Below are 20769 nucleotides of genomic sequence, written 5' to 3'. Positions count from 1 at the left end.
CTGCTAAAGAGGGTGGCCCTGTTCACTCTCCCCTCGAGTCCCTTCTAGCGCTTATCTGAGCTCGCAGTGAGCAATGCAGCTCATTAAGCTGAAGAAAAGCAATCCCGGCAAAAGAAAGGAAAAACCAATCAGAACACAGAAAAACCCAACAATTGGCTGGTTTAATGAGCCAAATCAGCTCACCGAGGCACCAAAGGAACACCAGCAATGGTGCAATAAAAAGGCCAGAAACACTGAAAGCAAGAAATATGGCACCATAACGTGTTTTTAAGTGGCAGGAGACAAGGCTACAAATGCTCTGTGACAGCTTCAGCAAAGCTTCTGCCTGCTCTGCAGAGGTAACCAGGAAGAAAAGTTTTGACTTACGTGACAGCTGCCCAGAGCATGTTACGATGATGAACGAAACTTGTGGTTAATGAAATCATGTCTGCCTGTCTTCCAGAAAGGATCTTTCTATTATAGTATAAAAATAAAACAGGTAGTTTCGGGAATGATCCCCCCCCATTGTTATCCTCAGATTAGTGCCAAATAGCCGTAACTTCTACAGGAAGCACGAGACTCAGTTCTCTGTACAGCTTACTGTTTTTACACTGGTACCTTCCAGTTTTTATAAAGTCAATAAAAGACGTGAACAGTTTATTGGGTCTCAACGGGATTTATTTATTTTTTTTGCTGTTTTTCTTCCTCTTTGTGGTTGCTTTGTCCACGTACTTTCTACTTTTTTGCTTCCAGTCTCAGGCTGAAATCTTTTAAGATGCATTTACTCTGAATTGCAATAACAAGCAAAACAGAAAAGGTGTTAATCTAACCTCTTGCAGAGTGCAGGATGAGGGAGGCATGAGGTGGCAGTGAAGATAATGGAGCTATCTGACAGACCATCAGCAACAAACAACAGTCCTTCAGACAAAGCAGCGTCATCTCCTGGTCCCCTTTGCTCGCCAACTTCACGTACCTCCAGTTCCTAACTTGGTGAGGCCGTGCAAACCCAGAACTCACCCCTGTTAGGCTCACAGGGCTGACAGAAAAACCTGTGACACAGTCTGTGCCTCCAGCTGAACAGGAAGTGAGTTCAGCTGTAATACTTCATACTGAACTCTTAGTGACAGGCCAGGACTGCATGGAAGAGAAAGCACTGCTGTAATCGACCGTAAAGGAGCCTCCCCAGCCCAGAAGCCTCCCTTTCTGGGATTGCAGCATTTCACATAAGTCAAACAGTTTCACAGCTCTCCTTTAACAGCTTCTAATCCAATTATTCTTTTAATTAAAAAAGAGGTTAGGAGAACATCATTAAGGCAAAGAAGAAAATCAATCATAGTTCTCCATGTCAGCTTGTGTGCTTCCTCCTTAAATACTGCAGAAATACGATTACAGGAATGGCTGGGCTAAAGAACTTTGTGCCACTGTACATCCACAAAGGATGGTTCATTTAGAAAGCAAAACTCAGCCAGACTTTGATAAGCTTATTCCTTTTGTCTACACACTGTAAAACACTACACAGCTTTAAACGCATCTTGCAGTTTTCATTGGAAATAACAAATCTTTGAGATCCAGCGGCAAAGTTCACGTCTGATACAAATGTGCAGAGCAGCCTGCATAGAAGATGGGTACACTCTACAGCCAGTCACTCAGCTGGTGAAGAGGATGAAGATCAACAACACTGGTAGCTTATATGAGCCTGCAAAAAACTATGAAACTGGTGTTCCATCCTTCTAACAGTATTGTTGAAAATTCCTTGTAAATAATCAAGTAGAAAGAAAAAACATTAAAAAGAGAGATTATGAATGCAAATAAAACATTGTTGTTGTTATAATGAGATACAATCAGAATGCATATGACTACATGCTCTTTTCTTCTCATTGCAAGACTTTTGCCTCATTGTTTTTGTGTAATCAATGACATGAGGAACGAAGCAGGGTTACATGGAAAAGAAATCATTATGACTACATGATTTATTAAGGAGGCTCTCGGTATAAATTGAATGAGGCAGATGACATGAGCCTTTTCTCTCTTCTCCCATTCAAACAATTTATCAGCAACCACTGAATTCAACCCTGATCTGTCTCATGTTGAGAAAGTTGATTAAAAAATAAGTGAAAATCTCTGTTTGTCTGGAGAATTCCTTGGCTGTCAGGTACTCAACATGAGGTGCACTTCAATATTAGGTATATCAGGCCATGTGCGTCTCGTCTTCGATACCCAGGCAGCAACAAGGTAAGGCAACAATGAACTTCCACCAAAAGAGAAATTACATTACAGCTGGATCCGAACAGCCTTGACCTGGCAGGTTCGGTGTTAGTGGGTCTTGATTTCCACACCGAGGGTTGTCGCAGGCTGTGGGCCCCCAAAACAGCAGCTTGAAGGGAAGGTTTCCCCGCGGGGACCCGCAGCACCGGTGGGACGAAGTACCAAGGGGCAGCCCCTGGCTAGGCGAGCCCTTGGTGGCATTTCTTCACCCAGCGAGTGCCCCAAATCCCACAGCAAGCTTGGGACGGGGCTGAGCACCCGCCTCAGCACCCTTCGAGGCGAGGCAGGGCCGGGGGTCCCCCACACCCCTTCCCCCCGACCCCTGCCTCCCGCCACCTGCAGGTTTTAACCCAAACTTCCTTCGGACCAGCCCGGCGACCGAGATTAAATAAATATATGAATAAATTAAACCGAGAGGCTGAGGAGAAGCGCGGAGGCGGCCGCGCCCCCGCCGACTCACGGAGCGGGGGGGAGATGAGATGGAGGGAGGGCGGTGAGATGGAGGGAGGGGAGACGGAGGGAAGGGGGCGCGGGGAGATGGAGGCAGGGCGGCCGTGCCCCTACCTTGGCTTTCTGCAGGGGGCCGAGGCGCAGCTGGTGCACGAAGGGGCTCCTCGGCGGCGGCCCGCGCTCCCGGCTGCCGGCCACGCAGCATCCTCGGCCGCGGCTGCTCAGCTTCATGGCGGGGCCGGGCTACGGGCACGGCCCGGGGGAGGGAAGGAGGGAAGGAAAGAAGGACGGAGCGGGAAGGCGAGGAGCGGAGCGGGCGAGGGCGCTGCGCTGCGCCCGCCGGTCCCGGTGCCGGGGGCCGCTCGCTCCCCCAGCAGCAGACGCCGGCCCCCGCCCTCACCGCGGCCCGCGCATGCGCTCTGCGCGCCGGCTCCGGCCGTTCGGCTCGGCGCCGGTTTCCGCGTCGGTTGGGAGGATGGCGGGGGGGCGGGTGGATGTGAGGGGGGCGTTCACTCGCCTCATGGCGCCGCTCAGCCCGAGCCCACCCGCTCCCTGGCGCCGTTCACCCCCACAGGCATGCACATGGGGGTCCTGGGAGACCCCCTCCGTGATCCAGGCCCCTGGCTGGGGGTGGGGGGCGATGTGAGGGCGCCCTACAAGAGACCCCCACCCTCATTCCCAATGGGTTTTGGTCACGGGGAGGTGGTAAACGTGCTGCAGGCTGCAGGAGAAACCCTGCTTGGTGCAGCTGAAGAGAGAGAGAGAAAAAAAAAAAGATAAAGGGAACCCCCCTGAGACCACTGAGCTGGGTGAATGTCTCCCACATGCAGCATGATGTGAGGAGGTGTTTTCAGATCTGTTGGGGGGGGGCCTTTGTTCCAAGCAAACCTAGACTTATTTATTTATTTATTTTTAAACCAAGGAGTCTAGCTAATTTGCAGCCTGGGACCATAACAGAGTTGGAATGAAGTAGCTAAGGTTGGGTCTTAATAAATCTTTGGATATAAAGGAAGTTCTTGATTATTAAATAAGCGCTGGTGTTCTGCCAGTTCTCAGGAAGCCTAGCCGAGTGACTGACACAATCCTGGCCTGTTTAAATTAACACCAGCCACAGGCCTAGCAGTGCAAAAGGTACATAGGCCATTTGATAAAGAAATACGTGCAGATATCATTAGTATTGATCATCTCACAGGTCTTGTAAGGCAATTCTGATGGCCTTGTTCAGTGAGATTTAAAGGTAAATTGATAAAAGCTACTACAAAAATGCATTGTCTCCACAGTTCCTAATCATTAGGCTTAGAACTGCAAAATGGTCCCTGAGTCCTATGGTTAATACCATGTATACTTCTAACAGTTAATGCTATAGCTACAGTATCAATAACTAGGTGTTACCCGAATAGTTTTTGACTTTTGAAAGTTCAGAAAAGGTATCAAAGGTTAATCTTCATAATATTGGAGTTTCCCAGGCTCTGCAGGTCCAGAGTCTTTCAAGATTTTAACCAAAGATCTGAAATAAGCTCACTGTTAGTAAAATCTGTGGACGTGCTAAATGGTAATCTGCTAAGCTACGGTGAGAGCAACTGCAAAATCACCTGGACTGCCTGGTAAAATTAACACTTTCAAACACGCTTTTACAGCTCAAACCATATATATTTCCAAACCCTATAAGATATGCTTCTGGAATGAGAGCCTGTACGATTGTTGGATGTACCAACAGGAATTGTGTCTTGGAAGTCAATCACTCTGTGTATCAATGAGACTGATACTAGAGCAATGTGTGTAGCTTTCACTTTAAAGATTAGGTGGTGCAGAAAAGACCTGAAAAAATATTAGAGGACTGGAATAAATATCTTACAACAATAAATTTAGAAAGCTACATCAATTTAATTTATCAAACAGATCTTTTAAGAGTTACTGCAGTGTTTAAATACCTTCACATGGAACAAGTACCATGTGCTAAAGCTTTTTAAATACTAGAAAAACATGTAAGAAGTATCAGTGGTTGGGAACTGAGGAAATCTCAGTCAAATTTGACATTTTTAATCATACATAAGCTATGCAGTCAGGTTTGGGACTGGCAATGTGGCTTAATGGCCCATGACATAAAGGCCAGAGTACATGATCCAATGATCCCTTCCAACCCTCAGCTCTCTAAAGTATTTTAGCTGTGTTCTGGAAGATTTGGCTGCCCTCTCCTTTGCTCTCTTTCCTATGACTAAACCAGTGATTAGTTCATAGGGGCTGGTTTCAACAACAAATAACAGAGTTTCTGAAGAGTTAAGTGAGGCCAGCAGGCAGAAGGTGGTGGCCACCGGCTGCTCAGTACACAGCCCATCCGAGGGCTCTGGCATGTGCTCTTGTTCCCACTCCAGTAGGCACGGGAGACAAGAGACGAGGGTGTTGGAGCAGGAAAACAGGGAAAATGAGATATGAGATGCAAGCAGGCTTCCTCAGTTCTGCTGGTTGTGTTGTATTAGCTTTTTACAGTCAGATTCCAAAAGTGGAAGCCATCTTCTGGGTGGTTTTGGGTACAATATGAACATACCTGAGCTGTTATGGAGTTATCAGGATTTTGGCTGTCATTTGTTTTCCTTAAAATCCTGCTGTGATCAGTATAACTTAAGACAGATAACTTAAAATGTCCAGCCTCGCTTTCTCAAGTTTCTGGGAATGTGTTTCCCCATCTCTGTAGTCCCCTTCAATGGTATCTGTAAAAATGAGCATGAACCTTGGAGTAGGGGAAATCTCATGGCACAGCTTGAATGGGAAAGGCAGGCTAGGACTCTGCAAGCAAACCAGTTCGGCATATGGTAAACTGGGGCAGTGAAGGGACTGGCAGGACAGAATAAAGCACGCTTATATGGCACTACTCCTTTCTGTGCAGTGAGCTGGAAAGCTTACCTGGATCCTTTCAGAGACGCATGATGAAACTTGCTCCTGGGTTGTTATTATATGACCCTGAGAAAAGGGGGTTAAGACTGTGCAACCGTGCATTTAGAAAGAGCAATATTTTATCAGTGCATGTACTGGGTTGCTAAAGTGGGATTAAGTGTTTAGTTATTCCATAGTCCAAATCTTTGTGAGTTAATTAGGAGATTGAATGAAGTACGGCTGTGGTATTGGGGTGAGATTGCTACTTTTTGTGCAAATCACAAAACTGTGATGTCGCTGTCAAGGCTCACATATGTTATATAGCTCATCTAATAACCACTTACAAGGACATAGGAAGGGTTGACAAATTTATTGCAGGATTTATGGAATCTACCTTGCTTCACAAGAGAAGAAAATGTGTAATACATTATGTTGCATGTAAGTGTATTATGATACAATTGGAAAAGGAAATGTTGAAGCTGACTACCATGAGAATATGTTGCGGTAAGCTCTCAAATAATCTCCTCAGGGAAACTGTGGAACCTGAAACTATTGAAATGAGACTGCACAAACATATAAGTGCCATTCTACCCCAGCGCACAAAAGCTCTAATTGGTCCTTTCTGTCATTCATTCAGATGATTTATAGGGAGCTGTACAAATAAGATGACTCATATAAAAAGCATACAAATATTAATTATGAAATATGCTTCTGTGAACCTTGAAGTAGGAAAAAGAATATTCAGTATTTAACAGCTGAAGTGGCTTTCTCTAAAACAAATCAAATAAATGTTTATAAAAGAGCAAATAAGTTGACCACAGCACTAATCTTTAAAAAAATAATATTCTTTCATGCCTAGAAAAAGTCCTTGCTTTGATTTTTAAGACGGTCCTTGACCTTGATGGCCATTTGGTAGAATCAGCTGATACCTATTCAAGCACAATTCAGACACGCCTCTGCCCTTGAAACAACTGTTTTACAGTTGATTTAAAGTTCTGTTTGTTTTTTCTTTTCGTTTTTCTTATTTTTCCCTCATGATTCCTGTTGCAAATCTATTCAGAGTTCAAGCCAAAAGACAGATTTAAAAAAAAAATTGGAAAAGAAATGTACTCTGTGAAGAGAAATATCAAATATATTCATGTTGAATTACTAGCAGTAATACAGATATTCTAATGAAAAGTGCTCATGTTTTCCTTCTGACGTGTAGAAAGCAAAGTAGAATCCATTTGACTTTCTTGAATCAGGAAAAGAACGGCTGGAGCTAATGGCAGGTTTGTAGGAAGAACAGTAATTTCTTGTTTTGATGGTGCTGTATTATCTTGGATGTGTTAGCCTGAAGAAATTAGAGGTACTTGTGACAGAAAACAAAACAAAAGCAAGCAAACAAAAAATAACGATGAGATCTCATTTAGGATTTGTTAGGAAGTGTAATTTAGAGTTTCCAATAAATAATTGTTCACTTGCTTAACTACGTGCTCTCCATCTCAAGATTCCCAGTGTTATAATTCCCACATGACCTTGGCTTCAGCAGCTGCAAAAATATTTGCAGCCCAGAAAGCCAGCCATATCCTGGCCTGCATCAAAAGCAGCATGGCCAGCAGGTCAAGGGAGGTGATTCTCCCCCTCTGCTCTGCTCTCCTGAGACCCCACCTGGAGCACTGCCTTCAGCTCTGGGCCCCCAGCACAGGAAGGACATGGACGTATTAGAATGAATCCAGAGGAGGGCCATGAAGATGATTAGAAGGCTGGAGCACCTCTCCTATGAAGACAGGCTGAGGGAGTTGGGGTTGTTCAGCCTGGAGAAGAGAAGGCTCCAGGGAGACCTTACAGCGGCCTTCCAGTGTCTAAAGGAGCCTACAGGAAAGCTGGGGAGGGACTCTGTGTCAGGGAGTGTAGTGATAGGACAAGGGGAAATGGCTTTAAACTAAAAGAGGGTAGGTTTAGATTAGATATTATATATGTATTTGTATTATATATATATATTGTATATATATTGTATATATATAAATAAGATGTAGATTAGATATAAGGAAGAAATCCTTCACCCAGAGGGTGGTGAGGCACTGGCACAGGCTGCCCAGAGAAGCTGTGGATGCCCCATCCCTGGAGGTGCTCAAGGCCAGGCTGGATGGGGCTTTGGGCAACCTGGTCTGGTGGGAGGTGTCCCTGCCCATGGCAGGGGGTTGGAACTGGGTGATCTTTAAAGTCTCTTCCAATGCAAAACATTCTGTGATTTTATGAACAGAGAACAAACTTGTCAGCACTGATGGTGTCCTCTCAGAGCAGGAGCAGGCACATTAGATGCTGCAGAGCCTTTGCCAGGTGCTAAATTCTCCCCCTGGATGCCACAAGAGACAAGCAGTGTTAGGAAGGTTACTGAGCCTAAGGAACAGTGTGTGCTGCTTCTATCTTTCACCAGTTAATGGAAAGAAATTTGGGGCAACTGTAGCCTTGCTTGACTTTTTCAAAAGACAGTCCAAGACTAAAGAAAATTGCTCTGGGATCTGAGATCTGCCTCATACTCAAATCGTTTTCCATTGCCATTTCACGTCATGTTTTCAGCTTGGTCTTCAATGCACTGTTCATAGAGAAGGACAGAAACATCAGTATTCAATAAAAGGTTAAGTCAGTAAAACTTCAGGAGGAGTTTTGTTTGGGAGTGAAAAGAGCAGGAGAACGGCGTGTAAGTGCTATGATATTGCTGCTGCAGAGTGATTAGGCCACCCAGGGGTGGAGGCATTGTGAGGGCCTGAATAGGAAATGCCAGAATTACTCAAGATCATCTAAAGTCTTGTGTATTTTATTCCTCTTTGTTGCTCTCAAACTAAAACTGAGGAAGAAGAGACCATAGTAGCTCTGGCAGTATCTCACTGACCTTTAAATGCTCTTAGAGATGGTTCAGATCTAGGCTCAGTTCTTACTTCAAAAACCACATCCTTATAGATGGCCACACAACCAAGGTATATGAAGATGAAAGTAGGGCACGGATAAAGTGTACTAGGTACAAATTAAAGCAGCATATTTTCAGTGCTGTACTATGCTTATAGCCCTCTACGTCTGTGTTCATTACTTTCTCATCTTCATACATCTTCCTCTTCTTTCTCTAAATGTGTTAGCTGAAAGCACTGTTTGTTTCTAGTCCTAACAGAAAAGAACAATCCTGAGGGAATGAAACAGGCTCTGTCCCTAACATAAGATAATCTTGCAAGGTAGAAAATGAAATCCTGAAATTATTTTCTGTGACTTTTCTGGTATGTATGTCATTAGCAAGCAGAATATGCACGCTCATCAAATTCTATGCTTATGCTCGAAAGAAGCAATTTTTCTCTGTCCGTATTTAAAACCCATGCCCAACCACACAGCGGCTAAAGCTCTGTAATACTGTCATGGTAATTTCTGCGAGTTGGAATACTAAGCACCGAGTCAACATTTTCCATCTTCCTGATCACATTATATAAACTAGATAAGAACATCTTAAGCTTTCTGCAGACTTCATACTTGTATCTTTGTGCAAATATTACAATATCGTATGAAAATACCTTCTGAATTCCAACATGTCTGAACTTTTAGTTTGCACATGTTCTTTTCCACCTGCTTCCTACGATTTCTCATTTCGAATTTCCTGTATGCATTTACAAAGGTAAATACATACTTTTGTATTAGGTAACCTTTATTTATAGAGCACTGAGTTAATGTTATTTAGGAGATGAGTGAAGCAGTATACCAAAGATTTATTTTAGGAAGCTCTGTGCGTTATTCATATAGCAAAATAGCGAGAGAAATAATTATGGACATTGCTGGTAAGGTGCATCAAATTCGTATAAATGAAATCACTAGAAGCTGCCCTGATGAAATTATTGCCGTGATCCAATCAAATCCAACACCACTTTGCGATCATATGAAATGCTTCAGTTACTTTTTCTGAGGTAGTAAAGCCTGTTATTTAATATGTTTCAAATATTTATTTACTGTAAGTCAGTAGCAGTTGTTAAATATGCAAAACATAACATACAAACATTTTATGCTTTTGGAAGTGCAATCAGGATGAGCTGCCAAAAGATCCCTGGGCAAGAATGTCCAGACCCAATCTGTTGCCTTGGGAGGCAGATTTTAGGAGAGGCAAAATCACAGCCTGTAGTGAAAAAGAGACCATATGGGACTCACAGCAGCGCCAGTGGCTTTATGCCCAGCTCATGCCCCTGCCCACGCCAGCTCCACAGCAGCTGCAGCCCTCAGATGAGACAGGGCAAGGCAGGAACATGCAGCCACGTCTTTCTTACCTGTGTGCCCTGCCCTACATTGCTGGGAGAACAGGGAGGAAAAGTAAATAAGTAAGTCAGAGAGAGAGGAAAAGAGGGATAGAGAGAGTATATATATGTGTATATATGTATGTATATAGAGAGAGAACATATATATATGGATACATAGAGAACAGGGATACACTGCCTGCTCTCCACATACAGATGGATGCACAGGTCTTCCCTGGGGTCAGTGAAATCCAGGGATCACGCAATACGAATACAAAGTATGGTTGTGCAACAGCAAGTGTTTTATTCTGCTTGTACTTGGCCTCCACAAACAAGAACCACAAAGGGCTGCACCTCTGTATCCGCCGGTCAGGATAACCCAGAGGCGAGACAGGGCACAGAGAGAGCAGACGGTGTAGCCAGTAGCACGGAGTAAGACGATAAAGAACTGCCAAATGCAAAGATGTTGCTTCAGGATGCGTCATCAGCTGCGTCATCCTGTGGAATAACCCATCTAAATCTGAGCATATTAAGTTCTCCAGTGAGTTTGTTAATGTGGGCTAACGCCATCTGTTTGTGGACGCAGGGCATTATATCTCTCATTAACATGATACAGTAGTTAAATTTAGATAGGCTCTTGGCTGAGCTGAGTATCATTTAGCTGTTCTTATTCATGCTCTGAATTATTTCTAGGCACTGGAGAATGGAGTGGTTAATTAATATGGCTGAACCTAACTTTTCTACAGCTTAGCTTAAATTCGCCTAACGAATAAAAAGGCAATTCTTTCAACAGAACATTTTCTGTTAGTAATGTTTAAACTCAAATGTTTTACAGAAATAAACCACGACGATGAACAATGAGGATGGTGAAACTGAGTACAATAATTTAATGTGAAAGTTTATAAACCTGTCAAGTAGTAATAATTGTTTTGAACGGTTCAGTTATAAACTGCAGAGGCCTTTTCTATACTGTTCTTGTGCTCAAATTTTAACACTTTTTCATTGGCTCTTGCCAGAAGGTAAATTATTATTATTTTTTTTTAATGTCAGTTATATAAGGTGGAAAAAGATGGCAATAGGTATCCAGTTACTGGCTAGCAGGAACTCCCTGCTAGTGACTCCGGCCTCATAGTGTGCGGCTGCTGGCTAGCTCAGGCTGTTTTCCCAAAGCTTTGGCCAGAATGGATAGGTCCTAGAAAATCTACTCAGTGGCAGAGAAGAATAATCATACAGATTCCTTGGTCAACTGAGCAGTCCCTGTTAAACACAGTGTTTTACATGAGGTTTGAGCTCAGCTGTGTGACTTTGCACAACTCCACAGCCATCAGTAATCACAGGCCAGCCAGTGGAGGATTTTCCAAGGCTATTGGAGCAGCAGAGATTATTGTCCCTGCACGTAGCTGTCAATACAGAGCTACTCACACGCTGTGCTCAGGAAGCTGTGGGTGTTGCATGCCTGCATGGCGGTTGCAGTGAATTTGCCCTCAGTGAATTTGCCCTGTCTGTACCCTTTAATTAAAGCGCCGTAGTTCTTTGGCTTGCATCACAGTGAGCCAGAGAGAAGGGAAACAGTTATTCAGAGATGATGAATTTATTAAGAGGGCAAAGGGATCATCAACCCAGCACTAGCATCCTCCCAGCACAATGTTCAGGCTCCCACTCAAGTGGTAATCATGCAATTACATGGCTCTCCTGTTCGGATTGAGTGCCTGTCTGCCCTGGCAGTCCTTTGCTTGTTGCAGGAGTGAGATTGCTGCCAGAGTATCACATCCTCCCTTCATAAATGACACTGACCTATAAGTGAGGTTTCAGACAGAACACAAAAGAATATTCCACGGTCTGGTAAAACGCATCTGGTGAGAAATTTGGAGCCTGATTTGGAGCCTATACTTTGTAGGATCCGTAGTTAAATAGACCTGGGGAGATTTCTAGTAGCAGCTAACTCTAACCCTGCAGAAGACGATACTGTAACAAGATTAAGAACTACAAGTAGAAGCTAAAAACATCCAGCTTCAAATTCTGTTGGAGAAAAGGTAATCTGAGGAAGGACTAGTGAAAATGAAATAATTAAACATTCAAAGACCTCCTTTCAGATGCTTATATCTCTTTTGCTAGAAGCTTACTAAAAAGATAGATGTCCTTCTAAATCAAGTAGAAATTAATGCAAAAGTTACTTTCTGAGATTTGGGGCATAAGTTATAGAGATCAGCCTGGACAATCATGTGTTTTTTTTTCCTTGAATGGCCATTGCTCCAGAAGTTGTGGACTTTACCTCTTTGGCTAGGAAGTTAAACTAGTGAACTGCAGAGGAGGTCTGCCAGCTGCCAGAGACTCTGGGAATGGTTGAAGTCAGCATCAGAGAGAAGAAGCAAAAGATGACAGTAGCCAAGCCGAAATGTATGTAAGGGCTCAACTGCCCTAAAAAGTCTCAAGTTCTGTAACAGTGGTATCAGTGAGCCTGTTATTGTCACATGAAGTGTTTGTGAAGTCAGGGAATGATAATAACTTAAAAGGAGATTTCTCAGAGCACATCCATTTCTTCAGATAATCTGCATCATTGTAAAGATTTTTGCCTCCCCTCATTTTTAACTGCTTCTTGGGATTCTTCAGAAAGCACTGGGAAACTTTATTCACGTAACTTTTCCTCTTTACTGCCACTGACCTGCTGCCTCCTGTCATGTGATATGATGAAGAGAATCTTCTGTACAGCTTTTCCAAAAATGAGTCATGACAGAATCCACAACATGCATGGAGCTGTTGGCTTAGCCCTCTCCCCTGGGAGGAATGTCGAATTCCTAGTCATCATCTTGTTCTCCAGGTTGCAAGAAATATAGCTGGATAGCCTCCCACTTATGCAGAATCTTTGCAACTGCACCATATATATATAAATAGAATATATAATTATAATTCATATATATTGATACACACACATGCATACTTGAGAGGCCATCAGGACCACTCTGAGCGCATGCCTCTTCCTGGGGTGCTCTGCTAGGTAGCAGTGGGACATGGGGCAGGGGATGAAACACTCAGTGAAGACCATAACTCTAGACGAGGTGGTAAAGCTGAATTAATCTGCGGTGTTATTCTGAGCATTCAGTGTCCATGATGATTTCCTTTAAGGACACTGTTTATCTAGGTGCATAGGCTGTGCACCTCTGTAGCACAGAGTCAGATCCTGAACAGGTAGGGCAAGGTGGGCTACCCCCTTCGGCTGCAGGATTTCATAGAAGAGCCATCTTTTGCAGTTCAAGCTTCTAGCAGCTCTCTCTGTTCCTTTCTTTTACACATCTTGCCCACTCAAAACAGGTTAAATGGATCTGTCAGCCTCAGCCTCAGATTTCTTCATTTGTCTGTCAGTGCAAATTCCTAGGGCCAAGTTCAGCCATTCCTCTCTTCTAGCAAAGTAATTATTAAAGGGATTTGCAACTTAGAGAAGCAGAAAACAAGCTGCCTTTTCCTATTAGGAGTGATAAGCCAATCTTACTGTAACTACAGACTTCACTGCGACTCTGGCAAACAACAGAGTAGTATTTTTTTCTGTGAACAAACTCAATGTGTTGGGTACATGAATCCTACACAGGTATGTGGTATTTCTGGACGTACTGCAACATGGGGTAGTGCTCCTGCACAATGGCAGTGTGTGCTACTGTTGTTACAGTTGGTTTATCAACAGCATTGTGGTTACAGCAATTATAAACGCTCACCTTTCAGATGTCGGAGGAAAGTCTTACAACATGAAGAGAAATCTCACTTCAGTGAACTGTAGCTGCAGGCTTAAGGCAGAAATTTGGTGGTACGGTCAGGTATTGTTCTGTTCCACCAATCAGTGCTACATATCACTGCATCACAGAATGGTTTGGGTTGGAAAGGACCTTAAAGACCATCTGGTTCCAACCCCCTGCCATGAGCAGGGACACCTTCCACTAGATCATGTTGCCCAAAGCCCCATCCAGCCTGGCCTTGAACACTTCCAGGGATGGGGCATCCACAGCTTCTCTGGGCAACCTGTGCCAGTGCCTCACCACCCTCTGAGAGAATTTCCTCCTAACATCTAATCTAAATCTCCCCTCTTCTAGTTTAAAACCATCCCTCTTTGTCCTATCATTATCTACCCAAGTAAAAAGTCGCTCCCCATTATAGATATATAAAAGTGTCTGCTGAGTTTGTTTCTTCCACCTCACAATCTTTGCCATCAGCCCTTCAGATAACTGCACAACCTGAGTTGAGCACCTCTGACCAGGCTTCTTTCTTTGTCAGATTGTGGCCCGTGTGCATGGTCTGTATGTGACATACAATAAGCCTGGTGCTTTCAGTGACCTCCTGCTTTGCTTACAATGCCTGCTTGCTCTGCATCAGCGCAGCCAGTGCAACGTCCCCAGGAACTGCGTGAGGTGTCCCCAGACACACGTGAACACATTCATTTGTACACAGATAGCACATTGGGCATGCTATGTCTGTAACTTTTTGTCTTCTCTTAATTCTTCCTTTCTTTTCCATACTTGGGCCCTGATGGTGCTTAAGCACTTTTTAACTGGACAGATTTGGACTCTTTGAATGTCTCACTGGGAGACCCTCTCTCCTACCTTCAACCACCTTTGTAGCTCGCCTCTGAAATGTCTTCAGTGTTTCAACATCTGTCTGAAGTAAGTTTCTGGTAACAGGCTGATTGATGAAAATGCTGCTCTCTTACTGAGGTGGAAGGGAGTGCATAGGAAGCTATCAGCAGGTGTTATCCAAAAAGTCAAACACTAATGCTTTCTTTTGGATTCAGCCTTCACTACAGTGTCTGCCAATGGAATTTCAAAAGTGAGCATCTGTGTAGAGGATTGCTTGGGAAAAGTGTTTTGTTTGCTTGTTTGTTTTGTTTTTGTTTACCTGGTGAAAATGAAGATGGTAAGCACCAGTGGAGGAGGGAAAAAGCACAACAGCCAGAATCAATAAGATCAGATAAGCGAACTGTGGAATATACATGTATATAAATCCTAAAGAGGCTTTCTGAGAGAAGGTGTCTCTTCATGAAGCTGCTTTGGCATGGCAGAAGACATCCTGGCGGCCTCATACAGGCTCTTTGAAATTCTGAAGCTGAATGAAAAAATGGGACAGCAAGGCCAGACCCTGCCATGGGAAGGCTGGAGCATGGGCTCAGAGGGCCTGTGCCTGTCAGCAGAGGCTGGTGGACACACACACAGCGTGGCCAAGACACAGCGCCAGCTCACAGCTAGGGACACAGGCAGGGGACGAGAGCTACTGGGACGAGATGTTGCAAAAAGAGAATTAAGCTGTAAAATTTTATACTTATGAGTTCTCAGGAGACATGAGGAAACTGTGAAATTATTGCAGCCTGGGAACCTGGGAAGGTGGCTGAGATTTGCAAGAAGCTATCATATATGTTGGTTCACCAGTTCGTGGAACAACTCCTTCCTCCCCTTACACAGCACGTTAATGCATTTATGGCTTTCTAAGGCTGGCAGCACCATCTAGTGGCAGCCTATGCTGGCCCAGCAAATAATTCATGTTTTCAGAGGACGGCAGATTTTTACAGCACTCATTTGCTCTTTAGCACCTTGCTCTTATCCCTGCTTGCAAACACAAGAGAATGAAAATAGTTTAAGTGTAGCAATACAAATGAATTGAATTAAAAAAAAAAAGTGGTTTTAGTCCATCCTCATTTTTATCTAGCCATCGTTACTATCATTTTTCCTGACCATTGTAAAAATACAGTTTATCCCTTTATATAGCTCTTTCTTTTTAACTGCTGTGCATTCCCCACTACTACACTTGATGTTTGGTGTTTTCACCTTCGTATCACAGTGCTCAGTGTCCTAACCTACTCCCTTAGCTTAAATTTATGTGCCTGTGAACGTCTGAACTAGGACAGAGGGGCGCAGAAGTGTCTGGTATAAATGTTGAGAGTCTATATTTAGTGAAAACTCGGCACAAGAGAAGACCATAATAGGAATTGCAAATCATCTATAGGAATAAATGTTTATTCTTTAAATCCCTGTGCTTACATTGTCTGTAGAAGAATTTAATGTTACACTCTCCAAGATTCTTCTGAACATACGTATTTTTTAACATTTTATGAGAACAGTTTTGCACTGAGTTGTAGATAAATATAAATAAGTAAATGAACTTCTCCAAGCTGGAAAAAGAACTGTATGAGCGCATGAGAAAGAATATGATATCTCCTACACTTTTTTTACCGTTTTCTCATAACATGGCAAGTAGAGAGCTTCCAATGACTGTGCCAAGTGGCATGTTTAAAGTAACATTCATTGTTATACTGCCACAAGATGATGTGGAGATCAGAAACAGGTTAAAAAAGGAATTAGGCATATCTTTGGAGGATAGGTCTAATGATGGCTGTTGTACTCAGCAGTTTAGCTGCAGCCCTGAGCTTGGAAAAGTCCCAGGTGCTGATGACTGGAGACTGGTGGGATTTATCAGTCTTAAAGACAGAGGAGTGGCTGGGGTGGCACAGGTCATCAAATCCACTGCGCTGTCTCCAACAAACTCCCAAAGCAAATGGCTTGGGAAAACCAAAAACAAATATATAAAATAGTTCCCTCTGGGGACTTCCCCACCTGCGGGTATTTCTCAAGTCTGCTGTGATCTCTTTTATAACATTCAGCGGAAGTTTTAAGAGCTTTTGCAGCTTCCACTTGAGCCCCACTGGAATTTTGCATCTGCAGTCTCCGGGGTGAGGAATTTCCTAGCCCTAGTAGCTGCTATGTGGTGAGCCATTTCCTTTTGTTTATTTTGAACTTGACTTCTACTAAATTTGTTTGACGGCTTTTGCTTCTTATTCTGGAAAAGACAGGGAACAGCCTGCAGCAACTGCAATGATGCGATTTGGAAGCAGCACCTGTAATAACACCAGGCTTTGTGCTGCATGTCCTGCATTTGCTGTCCCAGAGACCTGGTGCAGGGATCCCTGAGCTGAGATTTCCTGGAATGGGCTGAGAGGAAACCAAACAGGATTAAGAAAAAAGCAGATGGGCACTTGCCCAACACCAAAGCTCATCTCCTTCCTGGGGCCAAATAAAATAAATTTGTCTTGGATCCGGACTCGACCATTCCTGATTTACACAGACATGATGGTACCAGTTTGCTTGTTTGCTCTATTTTACCATCTCTTTATAAATTTGGTGTCTTCTACCATTACCAAAGTTATGTTTTTAATAACACAGAGAAACTTCTAGATCAAGTAGTTTGCTGGAGATATGCAACCTCAGCAACAATGTTTAGGGTTAGGGTTTAGGTAATCCTTTTTTTTTTTTTTTCTTTTTTTTTTCTCCTCCAGACTCTTTTCTTTCTTTCCATGACTTTAACTTACAATTTATTTCCTTCCAGGTTTATAGATTTGCATCGATGTTAAGTATACAGCAGAAAAGACTACGTCAGGGACAGGAAAAATCATCTTTTGGTAAAATTGGTGTATCCAGGTCACATATGCTATCGCAGCTGAGTTGACTGCCTTGGGAACTGAGGCAAGCCACTTGAAAAAGCAGCTGCTCCTGTCCGAGCCCCTGACCTCGTACGTATGAATTGTGCCTGTGGCAACAAAGTTAATAGCTAACACAAGAGGAGAAATAGAAAGCAGGTGGCCTCTTGAAAAGGCGGCCACAGCTTCAGGACCATGTTTGTACTACAGAGCACATCCTAAGCCGTGCATTTTCTTTACCCAAAATATTTTCTGTAACCTTTTTCTGTAACCTCAGTCCTTACTTGACCCACAGTCCTCCCAGAGGTCTGGAAAACTTGATATTAAAATATACCTTAAAAGAATGCATTCAGACCACAGTAAAGAGACTGCAAAACCCTGCAGTGTTGCATATGTCTATTAAGTTATGGTTAGTGCTCAGATGGTTTCATTTGTAACAGCAATCAAGTCATGAGCACTAGTACCTTTAGAGATATGCAATGCCATCATGCAAGGTGTCACAAAGCTGAAGTCTAAATCTTGCTTTCCTAATTACAGCGAGTAGTGTCTCTTTGTTCATTCAGCTCCATCTTTTGCTGAACTTCATCAAACGCATTTAAAATACCCTTTTGAGAGTGGAGCTTGAGGCATAGAGATCAGGCAGCGCTATGGATCTGGCTCCTTAACATTTCAATTTCCTTTTTTTTTTTTTTTTCCCAGACCTGCAATCTGATCCCTTGCACAGGAGAATCATTCCACAACAATGGCAGAAGAAGCAAAACTCACATTTCTAAAGACATATCTTTAAAAAGCTGCCTTTTAAGACTGGCTAGGTGAGCTACCTAGAGGTTCTTATGTGAGGAAAAGCTGTCAGACTGGGCCATCCGTTTGAATGGGTAATTAATTCACACAAGTCTATGTTGTGAGGTACATACAAATACTACAGACCAAATTATTTGTAACATTTTGTAAGTACTAAAATTAATGTTGTATGAATTTGTCATTTCAACAAAAAAGTTATGGATTGTTTGTATTATAATTTTATCTTGTTAATGTAAAAGGAGAAATTTTGCTTTCCCTGGCCTCTTGGGAAGGAAAAAAAAAAACAACAGTGTTTCTAATTATCCGAACGCTCAGGAACATAAAAGAATAGCAAGTGGTGAAATTATAAATCTGTTGGAACAAGTCCATGTTTTCTGATTAAACTCTATTTCTGGTGGCTCTCAGCAATCATGTTCCTCCTATGTTCATAGTAATTGCATGTGTCAAAGCTGAGGCCTTGTGTAAACTGTACCAAATGAGTTACAATTTTAATTTAGAAGGAGATAACTGTATTTGCCCCTGCAGGCAGATTGCATCGGGTTAGAAGTATAAAAACGAATAAGAAAGAGAGCAGGGAGGAGGCTGGAGGGCCTCCAGGTTAATAATAAGTAGAAAATCTAATAAGGCTTACATTACAACACTTGAATTTTAGAGAAAAAAAGAAAAAAGAAAAAAATACAATTTGCAAACATGAAGTCAAACTCTGTTACTTGCATCTGGTCCATGTGTATGAGTGCATATTACTATATGCATGTGGGTATGTCTGGTTTGGGTACAGACTTATCTCTGATTTTTATAGTTTAAGGTTATGGTGTGCTTTACCCTTGGTACTACACTGATGAAAAAAAGAGAAAAAAGTTTTCAAAAATTTGCAAGCTCTCAAAACCTGATATATTTCCACTATTAAAAAAAAAAATGCGCTCAATCCCTATAATTGCATAATATTTCAGATTTTTTCTATTTTAAACAATACTCTAGATAACTATCTTATATTGCATTTTGAAAAGGTTGCTGTTTTCATGAAGAATATATATATATTTTAAATCTAAACTCTTATTTTTCTTTTGAAATTTTAATCAAGACCATTAAGATTATGTATGAATACAGATACGAAGCTGCAGTCATTTTGTGCATATTTGAAAGCGGTCAGTTCAGCAATGACTAGATGCTGTCAGTAGTTTTTCTGAATACTCTGGGCTGTGGAAATCATTTCTGCCTCACCTTCTGTGCAAAAGACCACTAAAACCCAAAGGTTATTTGAAAAGAATGAGCTCATACTACTACTTATAATTAAGGTTAACACCTTTAATTTGTCTACAACCTTGCAAATTTCCTCCTTTAAGGAGCCAGCTTCCAGCTGGCTCTGTGTTTATGCATATTTGATTTTCACCTGAAGTAGTCTGTTCATTTCCCACAATGAGATTACAAGAAGAGGTCTGTTTTGTACCTGTTAACATTTTCTCTATAATTACTTCATTAAGAAGCCATAGTTCCCTCACGTTTTAGTGTAGGATAGTTAATCTGAAGACCAGGAAAGATGCGTAATCTGCTACTTCTTCTATTACCATGTTTCAGAGGTAAACTACCCTGCCCATTAAAATATTCTGCCTATTTAGTAATGTGAATATGTCAGGTTTTAGATTTTCAGCCTTTAGTTCTTGTTGCACTTTTAGCTGCCAGTTTTAAAAAAGCTTAATCCCTGTATTAGTGTTTTTCCCTCATGGAGATAATTGAACTCTGTAATCATTTCTCCTCAGTCTTTTCTTTGATCAGTTAAAGAGGCTGAGGTCTTTAAGTCTCACTACTTCTCTCTCAGAGGCATTTTCTGCAGGTTTTGAATAAGCTGTTGAACCTTTGAACTATCTCCTTATTATGCACTGCAAATGGCAGTGTAATAATTTCATTGCATTTCTTATTATAGAGGAAAGATAGATCTTGTGATTTTTTTAATATCTTTTACTATTCATTGAATAAGCTTCTGAAATGTTTTCTGTTCTCACTGCAGTTTGAGATCTGTTCTTCAAGACAATGGAGCTACCTGATTTTTGTCAGCACCAACAAGTCTTCCCTCTTCTATAAGGCCCTGTAGTACCATGCACTCTGTACCTGCACCTCTTACCCATATTGCACTCACTGCTCTCTGACAGTCTTTGGGCTTCTTACAAGTTAGGAAAAAAAATATTAGTAGCTAAACCTCTAGCAAGCTGCTCTCAAAATATTCCTTCCCCCCCCCAACCCCAGTTTTGTCTGTGATTTGCACTCAGGAGACAGGTGTGGACACCACAAAATCTGTGGCCAGAAAGGTCATGGAGCTTACCCAGTCACCCCACGCTGTCCTCCGTGGCACGAGCAGAAAGGAGAGCACAGGAGTTTTTGCTGGCTGCTTCCCACCCCTGGGTCATTGGCATGTACTGCTGACCTGAGGACACTTACACCTTACAGGGGGCAGATGTGACTGGGGATATTTCCTTCACAGACACGTTGAAGAGAAGACAGCCTTCCTAGGCAGGCCTGTCATCATGATTGTATCTGGAACCAGAGATCAGTTTTTGATAGTGCTTTCCTGGGAATGAGGGACAAAGGAAAGGAAATGGGAAGAGAAGATACCTTTTCTGCATGGACATCTAGGCCTGTGGGGCTTTTATGGGGCTCATGATACCATAGTCGCAAGAGGGTGTGGGGAATTCCTAGAGGGGACCTTTGGGCCTT

At 42.6% G+C, this 20769-nt stretch overlaps 1 protein-coding gene across 2 annotated transcripts in view; it reads right to left on the bottom strand.

The window, feature by feature from the left end:
* The window catches only part of LPCAT1 (lysophosphatidylcholine acyltransferase 1), a 52242-nt gene extending 49086 nt beyond the window's left edge, over positions 1 to 3156 (bottom strand). Inside the window, exon 1 of one of the 2 annotated variants that reach the window (XM_083824328.1) lies at positions 2809 to 3156. In XM_083824328.1, coding sequence (XP_083680454.1) covers positions 2809 to 2925 — 117 coding nt within the window. In that variant the 5' untranslated portion in view covers positions 2926 to 3156. The remainder of the gene's footprint in view (positions 1 to 2808) is intronic. The other variant, XM_083824327.1, reaches the window with a different exon arrangement.
* Positions 3157 to 20769: the final 17613 nt, after the last annotated feature.

Source organism: Anser anser (genome assembly GCF_964211835.1).
Source record: "Anser anser genome assembly, chromosome: 2".
NCBI classification, from domain to species: domain Eukaryota; kingdom Metazoa; phylum Chordata; class Aves; order Anseriformes; family Anatidae; genus Anser; species Anser anser.
This window is presented reverse-complemented; position numbering and strand designations above follow the sequence as displayed.